General features: G+C 69.6%; 1 protein-coding gene across 1 annotated transcript; it reads right to left on the reverse strand.

Moving 5' to 3' along the window:
- Positions 1-202: 202 nt before the first annotated feature.
- TNKS1BP1 (tankyrase 1 binding protein 1) lies at positions 203-9,717 on the reverse strand. The gene is made up of 12 exons (XM_080345776.1): positions 9,691-9,717; positions 8,962-9,099; positions 8,075-8,720; positions 7,226-7,301; positions 5,226-6,518; positions 2,766-4,852; positions 1,986-2,292; positions 1,608-1,740; positions 1,373-1,512; positions 1,056-1,222; positions 541-606; positions 203-432 (listed from the first exon to the last, which is right to left on the reverse strand). The coding sequence occupies exons 2-11, from the start codon at positions 9,056-9,058 to the stop codon at positions 546-548; spliced, it is 5,007 nt and encodes a 1,668-aa protein (XP_080201902.1). The 5' UTR covers positions 9,059-9,099; positions 9,691-9,717; the 3' UTR covers positions 203-432; positions 541-545.

Below are 9,717 nucleotides of genomic sequence, written 5' to 3' on the forward strand. Positions count from 1 at the left end.
CCTGCTCCCCCGGGTGCCGCGGGCAGGGCTGCCGGCACAGAGCGCCCCCTGGTGGCTGTCCCCACCCCACCCAGAGGACAGCCAGGGGGCCGAGAGAAGAGCCGGGACCGCCAAAAACCAACCAACGAGTTTTATTGTCCTGTCAAAGTGGCACCAAAATCCTGACCTGTTGCTCTTTGAATGTGGTACAAGATGGGGGGAAGGAGCGCGGGGGTCACTGCCCACCCCCAGCCCCGGGGACACGGGGACTGAGGGGCAGGGCAGCGCTGGGGGCGCCACGGGCTGAGGAAGGGGGGAAGTGTGGGGGGACAGGGACCCTGCGAGCATCATACAAAGTGCATAGGTGTGTGTGTCCCGCCTCGGGCAGGGGACAGGCCTGGTCCTGGTGACAGCGGCAGGCGGCCCTGGGGACGCGCAGGCAGGAGAGCGAGCCTGGAACAGACACAGCAGAGGCGGTGAGGTCCAGCCCCACTCACCCCAGGTCCAGCCCCACTCACCCCAGGTCCAGCCCCACATCCCCCCAGGTCCAGCCCCACTCACCCCGCTCAAGGTTTCTTCTTCTTCAGCTTCAGCGCCTGCAGCCAGTGGGGCGGGGAGGCGTCGGACCTGGGAGGGGTTGGTACCGTGTCAGCCCCCAACGCCCCCGGCCCAGCGGAACCTTGGGGCACGGCCAAGGGGTCCCGGCTGCCGGGGCAGGGGAGGCAGGGAGGGCAGGGACAGGCAGCTGCCGCTGGAGCTTTAAGGGCTCAGTCCCAAGGATTGTTTAGGGTGGAGCAGCCCTGCTCTCCAGGCAACCGGGCCTGGGAAAGCCGGGCCCAGGAAAGCCTCCCCCCACGCCCAGCTCTGGCCGGGCAGGGCCCAGCCCAGCGCCTGCGAACACCAGGGGGAGCAGCCCAGAGACCCCCACACCCCTCAGTGTCCCTCGGCAGCTCTGAAGCAGCCCAGAACCCCCTGCCTCTCGAACCCCGCTCAGTGCTCGTTCCACGGGGCACAGGACAGGGACGAGCCCCCAGCCCCTCCCCAAGGTCCCCTGGGGCTCCCGTGCCCTCACTCACCCTGAGGACTTGTCTGGCTTGGGGGGCAGCGCCAGGGGCTTCCCACTCAGGCCAGGGATCTTGCAGGACTTGGAGCGCTGGACATGGGGGTCCCTGGGGGGGGCGGCCTTGCCGTCCCCCGGCACAGCCGCCTCCTCGGCCGAGCGATTGCGGCCCCTCAGCTTGGCCTGGGCACAGGGAGCACGGTCAGAATGGCACACGGGCCGCGTCCCCTCCGCTGCCTCAGCCAGCGCCCCCCAACCTTCCTCAGTTCCCACTCCCCTGCTCAAGTCGCCCCCTCCCTGGCCGGGAGGTGCCCCCAGCACCGCGGGTCCCACCTTGAGCGCGGAGGCGCTGAGGCTGGGGAACAGCGGCACCTTCACCCCCCTGCCCAGCGGGGACGCGCGCACCCGCCGGCTTCGGGGCTCTTCTGCTGCCTCCTCGTCGGAGGACGCGTCCGGCCGGGCTGGACGGGGCTCTGCAGGAGGACACGGGGACAGCGTCACCGTCAGACGCCCTGCCGAGGACAGACACCCCCGCGGCCCCTGCGCTGCTCTCAGCCCCGGCGCTCACCGGTGGAGTCGCGGAAGATCCAGCTGTCCCCGTCGGCGGTGGCGGCGGGGCGCAGGGCGGGTGCGCGGTGCGGGCGCTTGCGGCCCAGGCTGGCCTTGCTGCGGTACACGCTGCTGTCCAGCACCGCCGTGTCCTGCGGGACGGGGACCGTCACGGACAGCACCGGGAGCCCCGGGACGGGTCACAGCCAGCACTGGGAGCCCCGGAACACCCCCAGCCAGCGCACCCACAGACCCCCCAGCAGCACTGGGGTCCTCGAATCCACAGGCTGCCCCTCCGGGGAGGGCCGGCATGACACCCCCGTCCCCAGAGGAGTCTCCGGCAGCCGGCTGCCCCGGGGGCGCACGGGGGGCTGGACGCCGCCCCCTCCCTGCTCACCTCCAGGAAAGAGAAGTCCTGCCCGGCGCAGTCCCGGGGTCCCGCGGGGCAGGGCTGCTCCTCCTGCCCGCTCGGGGGGCTGCCCCCACGCAGCTGCTCTGCGGGGGACCCCTCGCTCCCGCTGTCGGGCAGGCTTCCCCCAGCAGCCCCCAGCGAGGCTGAGGGACTGTGCAGAGGACCAGCTGGTGCGGGGATGTCCTCTTCCTCCCTGGTGGGGCTGGGTGGCTCGCTGCGGGGACACTCCTCAAGGCGGGGGACAGCCAGAGTGTCACCCACCAGCGGGCTGGGGGCCGAGAGATGGAGGGTCCTGCTCGGGGAGACAAGACGAGAGTCAGAGTTTCTCCAGCTCCAGCCAGTGCAGCTCTTCCCCTGCCCCGATTTTGGCAATCCCCAGCTCTGTAAATTGGGCTGAAATCAGGGTTCCCATATCCTGGGGAAACAGTAGGGGCACAGGAGCAATTCTGCCACTTTTGGGGGGCCAAGGGAAGACCAGCACCCTCAAACTGTGTACATGACTCCCCACCTCAGACGGAGACTGGCACGAGAAGCCCTGGAGGCATCATCCCGTCCTGGACCAGGGCTGGTCCTGCCAGGACAAGCTGAAACCCCATCCCTCCAACAGTTCCAGCTGCAGAAGATGTGGGGCTGGGAAGGGGGAGCCCCAGCGCGACTGAGGCCTGGCAGGACACCAGGCCACAGCGTTGCAAGTCCCCGCTGCAGACACCCAAGGGGGACAGCTCCCTGCCGGGGCCGCATTGCCACCACCACCGCCCTCCTTACCCGTCCACGGAGCTGCTGTCCCCTGCCAGGCTCTGCTCCCCGGCGCTGAAGTCCCGGCTCCGTGCGGCACAGCGGGCACCGAACGCGCTGGCCCACTCCTGGTGCGTGACCTCGGTGTCGTGCCCCCCGCTCCAGCCCGGCTCGTCCGGCCCCGCGCCGCCCGGTGCGGGCAGGGCGCTTGGCGCAGGCAAGGCGTTTGGTGCAGGCGGGGTATTTGGCACAGCCAGGCTGCCCAGCCCCGTGCCCCAGGCCGGCTGGCCCAGTCCCACTGCGCCGGCATCACCAGTACTGGAGCTGCCAAAGTCGAGAGCCCTGTGCCAGGCTCCCAGGGGCTCCCCCAGTCCCCCGGCCCAGGACACGGAGCCATCCAATGGTGCTCCGGCACTGCAGGGCTCTGGCACCCGCTCTGTGCCAATGACACCAAACTGGTTGTGGCGCTCAGCCCCTCCAAGCTCTCCAGCCCAGTCCCTGCTGCCGGTGACACCGCACTCCTGCCGACCGGTGCAGCCCCAGCCGGGCTCTGGTGCTTCGGGGCCACGGCAGCCAGTTGCATCGTCCTTCCCAACGCCAAAGGCATTGACTGGCTCGGTTTGGCCGAGGCTGCGCTCACCAGCCCAGCTCAGCTGCTCGTGACTAAACTCTCCTTCCTTTGCGGTGTTCGCAGAGCCGTGCTCGCTGACCCAGGCTGCTTGGCTGGGGCTGAACTCTCTATCCTGGCTCCCCACGTCCCCAGTGCTGTATTCGCCATCCCAGGCAGGTCTGCACCCACTGTCCTTGCTCTCCACCTCTCTGCTGCCGTCCTCGCTGGCCCAGGCCGCTCTGCTGGAGCTGAACTCTTCGTCCTGCATCTTCACGTCCCTGGTGCGGTACTCATCATCCCAGGCCGGCTGGCTGGGGCTGAACTCTCTGTCCTGGCTCTCCATGTCCCTGGTGCTGGTGTCACCGGTCCACGCTGGTCGGCTGGGGCTGAACTCTCTGTCCTGGCTCTCCATGTCCCTGGTGCTGGTGTCACCGGTCCACGCTGGTCGGCTGGGGCTGAACTCTCTGTCCTGGCTCTCCATGTCCCTGGTGCTGGTGTCACCGGTCCACGCTGGTCGGCTGGGGCTGAACTCTCTGTCCTGGCTCTCCATGTCCCTGGTGCTGGTGTCACCGGTCCACGCTGGTCGGCTGGGGCTGAACTCTCTGTCCTGGCTCTCCATGTCCCTGGTGCTGGTGTCACCGGTCCACGCTGGTCGGCTGGGGCTGAACTCTCTGTCCTGGCTCTCCATGTCCCTGGTGCTGGTGTCACTGGTCCACGCTGGTCGGCTGGGGCTGAACTCTCTGTCCTGGCTCTCCATGTCCTGGGCACTGTACTCGCTGTCCCAAGCCACTCGGCTGGGGCTGAACTCCTTCTCTGGGGTCCCGGTGTCCCCAGTGCTGGATCTGCCAGCCCAGCCCAGTGTCAAATCCTCATCCTTGGTTTCAGGACCCCTGCTGCTGTATTTCCTGGTCCAGCCCAGGGTGAGATCCCTGTCCTTCATCTCCACATTGCCAGTGCCGTATTCACCAGCCCAGGCAGACGTGATGTCCCCATCCCGCCTCTCCAGGTCCCCAGAGCCATACACACCAGCCCAGCTGTGCTGCCGGGGGCCAGGCTCCCTGTCCCGCTGCTGCCCGTGTCCCACGCCGTGTCCCAGGCCGCAGCCACTGCTCCAGTCAGCTCTCCCAGCGCCGCTCTCCTCCCCGCTGCCCCACCGGGGTTTGCTGGCACCGAAGTCCTGGTCCTGCCGGCAGCTTTCTCCTGTGCCGCGGGACTCGGGCCAGTCGCTGCAGCCCAGGCTTGTTTCCTCCGTCAGCTCCGTCCCTTGGTAAGCGCTGCCCCAGTCCCTGCTGGTGGAGCCAAAGGGCCTGTCCTGCCGGTCCCTGTCCCCAGCACTGTGGGCACTGTCCCAGTCTGGTTTGCTCTCAGGGTGCCGGTCCCGTTCAGTCTCACGAGGCCAGTCTCTCTCCCTGGCCACAGCCTCACAGCTCCAGTCGAAGGTGCCGTGGTGAGGGCTGCCAGCACCAAAGTCACTGCACAGGTCCTTCGGTGACCAGCTCAGCTGGTCCTGGGGGCAGAGGGGATTAAAGGGGGTCGTATTCCTGGCTCATGCACCTGCCAATCCCCCCCAGCACATCCCACAGCTTCAGGTTGCCGGCAGCACCAGAGAGCGGCTGCTGTCCCCGATACGCCGGTCACGCTCCGCAGCGGGCCCACCCGTGGCCGCTCCCCGGCCCTCCCTGCCAGCACGGCACAACCTGCTCACCTCCCCCAGCCCAGCCAGATCCACTCACCCCCTGCAACCCGTCCCGCCGCCCTACACACACCCAGTGTGTGCCAAGGAGCACCGTGCCACACCGACAACCGCACCACCGCCCGCACCGCGGCCCCGCACCAACCCCCGCTGCTGTGGAGCTGCCCAGCCCTCCGCACCCCCTTACCTCCAGCCCCTCGGCGTCCAGAGAGCCGAGTCCCGTCCTGTGGGCCCTGGGCGATGCCAACAGCTCCGTCAGCCAGCCTGGGTCGGCATGGGGGTCAGCACCCTTCGAGGGTCCTTCGGCCCGGCCCGGCCCGCCGGGGCCCTGCAGGCTCCCGGGGCGGTCACCCGCTGGCGCCCAGGCCAGCTCGGCTGCGGCGGGTGGATCTGCCGGTGTTGGATCCACTGGAGCAGCCGTGACGGGGCAGCCGGGCTGGGCAGGGGGCTCGGCGGGGTCCCGGCCAGGTTCCGTCACGCAGCGCGGGGAGCAGGGCACAGCGGCGTCCTGTTCTGCCTCCCCTTCCTCCTCCTCCGCCGAGCCCTCAGCCTCTTGCTGGGCCACGGGGCCCCCCGGGCACGGAGCCCCCTCCGCTGCCCGGCTGCTGGCCATGGCGGGGCCAGGCCCCTCGGACCCGCTGTTCCCCCGGGAGCACGAGGGGCGGGGGGCTGGGTCCCCCCCATCCAACTCACCCTCTATGGACAGCCCCAAGTCTGGGGTCTCCTGGATGGGGGAGCAGGGGGGTGACACTAGCCGCTGAGCCCCCTGCCCGGGGAATGTCCACTCGAAGGACTGGGAGAGGCTCCAGCCACCCAGGGACAGCTCTGGCGGGGGGTCCCCAGGACGGGGCAGGGTGCTCAGCGAGCCTCCCAGCTCCCCCAGGCCCTGCCCCACCGGCAGGGGCTGCAACAGCCCCTCTGAGCATCGTCGGAGCCCTGAGTCCCTGGAAGGGGAAGGGGGGCTGGAATCAGGACCCTTAGGGGACTGGGGGGATGCTGAGGAGTCATCAGGTCCCTCCGGGGAGCCTGGGGGACAGGAGACTTTAACAGGGGGTTCAGGGGCTGGGCTGGGGGGGCCCCAGCGCTCAGCAGCTGATTCGGGAGACCCAGGGGGGCAGGTGACTCTGGGGGGCAGCTCGGGAGTGGTGGGGGGGCTGCCAGTATCAGGGGATCCCTCTCCAGGAGTGTGGGGGGAGCCGGGGGAGTGGGAGGCACCGGGCCGGGGTTCGGCTGCGGAGCAGGGAGCGCCCGGGGCCTGGCTGGGGGTGGCCGGGACCTCGGCTGGAGGCTGAGCAGGGGATTTGGGGGAGCTGGGGGCTGGTGTGGGGGACCCAGGAGCTGGGAGCTCAGCGGGAGCATCAGGAGAGCCGGGAGCCGAGATAGGGGGCTGGATGGGCTGGAAAGGGGCCCCCGGGGCTGGGCTGGCAGGGTGTCTTGGGGAGCCGGGGGCTCCGAGGGCACTCGGCTGCAGAGAGGAGAGCTGTAGAAAGAGCGGGAGGGTCACGTCACTCAAGAGGAACTGCCCAGGAGTCACCCACCCCCAAATCACAGCCCTCCCAAATCGCAGCCCCGATCTCCAGCGAGGGCCCCTCCTGCCAGCACCCCCTCCCCAGACCCAAGCAGGATGTGCCCCCGTGTCCCTGCAGCGCAGGGCTGCTCCCGTGTGACCTGGGTCCCTGCTGCCGCTCCCCGAACGCCCACCCTGCAGCAGCGCGGAGCCATGTGGGAAGCAGAACCACAGCAGCAGGGAGTACAAACATCCCCAGCCCAGACTCCCACCCAGCGTGGGGCTGGGCACCCCCTGCCAGTGCCCTCGGGGTCTGTCCCCTCGCCAGGGTGACCCAGTGCTGCTGCCTGGGCCACAGCCCTGGTGTCACCACAGCCCAGCATCCCGGTCACCGCCCCGAGCACCAGGAGCGGGCAGGGGCTGGCGGGGAGCCCAGAAGGGCCTGCCCTGCCGCATACCTGCCGGGTCACCAGCGGTGACTCACGGCTGCTCCCTGCCCACACCTCGGCAGCGGGGGCACACACCCCCCCCGAAAACCTGGCCCTGCGCCTGGCACCCCAAGGAGAAAGGAGAGACACGCACCCCGCAGAGAGGGAGCCCCGGAGGAGACAGGAGAGCCCCGAAGGAGAGAGCCCAGGAGCGGAGCCGCCGCGGCGCGGGAGGGCGAGGCGAGAACTCACGTCAGTGGGGGACGGCGGCCTCCGGCATCCACGGGGGTCCCCGGCACAGCTCGGGCCGGCAGGCGGGGAGCCGCTGCTGGAGCAAAACGGGGACATAGGATGAATTCCCCTGACGTGCCTCTGCTCTCCCACCACCCGCCCAGGCACCTCCTGGCCCCAAACCACCTGCTCTGCCCGCAAGATGGGGTTGGGGGAACCACAAGAAGCCCCCTCGGCCACCATGTGCCGTACCCAAACCGGCACCAAACCACCTGTGAGGCTTTGGCTGCAGAGGGGAGGGGAGGGCGGCAAATCAGCCGCAATCTGTCTTCCGGAAAGCTTCCAGTCCTTCGGAGAACAAGTTTCTCACACTCGGGTTTAAAATAGCCCCGTCGCGCTGTCCCGGAGGTGCCCGGCTCCCGAAGCGCAGCCAAGCGCTGGCACTCACCCAGGATGTGCCGCAGCCAGGAGGCCGCGGGTCCCGGGTTCCCCCCGCGCGGCACGGCCGGCAGGAACGAATGGCCAGAGTGGGAAAAAGGGAGCATTTCCCAGGGGAGCGACCCCTCCCTGTTGTTCCGGGCCCCAGAGCACCCGGCCGGGCAGCAGGACAGCCGCTAGCTCGTTTCCCACCCCCGGGGCTGCCGGTGGAGCGGCTTCTCAGCCAGGACAGCCCGTTCCGGCAGTCTGAGCAAACCACCGCTGCTGCGGCTGCCCTGGCCTTCCCACAGCAGCAGCTCCGGGCGCTGCCGGCTCGGCTAGGAACACCAGCGGCCTGGCCTCAGCGCCGTTACTCCTGTGCCCAGGAGGACTCCAAGCAACAGCCCCCATCCCCGCAGCCTCTGGCCCCCTGGATCAGTCCCGGCCCCTCACCTCGTCTCAGCAACCCGGTGTCTCTCATGCTCCTTCCCCAGCTCACCCGCTGTGGGTTGGGGTGTCTGTTGGGGTTCTGCTGGCGGGGATCCATTCGCCGCCCCGCTGGGGCGTCTCCAGAAGGCAGAGAAGGTCTTGGAGCCGAAGCGAGGGGAGGGATCGGGGCAAAAGGGCGAGAGCCGGGCTCGGTCTGGGCTGCCTGGGCCCTCCCTGCTGTCCATCTTGGCCAGGATCTCCTCCACCGTGGTGCCAGGGAATCGCTCCGGTTTGGTCGCCACCGGCACCGGCGTCACCTTGAAAGGAGACAGGCTTTTCCGAGGAGGGGTCAGTAGGGTGGGGGGCACCTCCTCACTGGGGATCGAACCCGAGTCCTCAGCAGCTGCAGCCAGAGGGGATGGGAGCCCCTTCCCATTGGAGGTCTCAGGTGACTTGATGGTGAAGGAGGGGCGCCGGACGGGCCCCCCCGCGCCGCCTGCGCTGTAGGGCTGCGGCCCCGCCAGGCGGTTCAGCTTCTCGGCCGATGGCAGCTCCGGGCGGGGGTGCCGCGGGCTCGGCGGGGGCTGAGGCAGGGAGGGCTTGGCGGGCACGGCCGGCTTGGGAAGCACCCGGGGCTTGGGCCGCACCGGCGGCTTGGGGCGAGTGGTGCCTGCAGGAGAAGCATAGAGAGGAGAGATGCGCGTTGGCGAGTGCCACCAGGCCCCCTGGGGAAGGCCAGTGGGGTGCGCTGGGCCCAGGACAGACCTTGGGCACTGGCGTGGTGTCCCCGGGGGGCTTTCCCAGCACAAACCGCACCAGCACCCCCACCCCTGATTCCTGCCCCACCAGGGGCACAGACCTTTCTCGGCAGCACCCCCACCCCTGATTCCTGCCCCACCAGGGGCACAGACCTTTCTCGGGGCTGCTGGCTGCCAGCCCAGCCCCCCCAGCCCCCGTCGGGGAGGCGCAGGGCAAGCTGGGGGGCAGGGGCTGCGGCTGGGAGGCCATTGCGAATCCGGAGCTCAGCGGATGCGGCGCAGGGTCAGCCCCTGGGGAGAGAGGAAGAAGGGAGAAGCGTTTTGGGGAGCGTTCCTTCGCCCCGGCCCTGGTGGGACCGGGCGGCAGGCAGCCACGCTGCACCATGAGACCAGCCCCCAGTGCTGCGCCAAACCCACGTGTCCACCTGTGCCAGCAGCCGGCCAGCGTGCCAAACCACTATCGCACTGCCAGCACCACCCTCCGTACACCGACCCGGCTCGCATGTGCCAACCAGGCACAGCACACGCACCTCAAACAGCACTTCAGCTCCCCCGCCCAAACCCCCCTGTACACGTGGTCACCATGTGCACCCCGAGCGGGCTCCCGCACGCTGCGAACCCCCGAACACTGTGCAGTTCCTCGTTTACCTGTCCCAGTCCTGCGCTGGCCCGTCCCCACACCCCGACATGCTCACGTCAGCCCCACCGACCTCAGCCAAACCCACAAACCCCAGGCCGGCGCCCCGTTTGCCCCAGCACCCACCGCAGCCCCCGTCCACCCGTGCCAGCCCCCGGGACCGCCCGGAGCCCCGCGGGGGTGCAGCCCCGGCAGTCGCAGAGGGGCCAGACCCCCCCGCACAGACGCCAGACTGCCCCGCTCACCTTCCCCACGGCAGCCGCATGGCGGGG

This window comes from Nesoenas mayeri (genome assembly GCF_963082525.1).
Source record: "Nesoenas mayeri genome assembly, chromosome: 5".
In the NCBI taxonomy this organism is placed as follows: domain Eukaryota; kingdom Metazoa; phylum Chordata; class Aves; order Columbiformes; family Columbidae; genus Nesoenas; species Nesoenas mayeri.

What these genes read in the sequence shown, in the direction of transcription:
- TNKS1BP1 (XM_080345776.1), bottom strand. Translation starts at nt 9,058, where the DNA reads ATGGCCTCCCAGCCGCAGCCCCTGCCCCCCAGCTTGCCCTGCGCCTCC. An exon ending in TGGACGCCGAGGGGCTGGAG is followed by an intron (nt 4,853 to 5,225) that starts GTAAGGGGGTGC and finishes CTCTGCCCCCAG; the next exon opens with GACCAGCTGAGCTGGTCACC. An exon ending in TCAGCGCCTCCGCGCTCAAG is followed by an intron (nt 1,223 to 1,372) that starts GTGGGACCCGCG and finishes CCCTGTGCCCAG; the next exon opens with GCCAAGCTGAGGGGCCGCAA.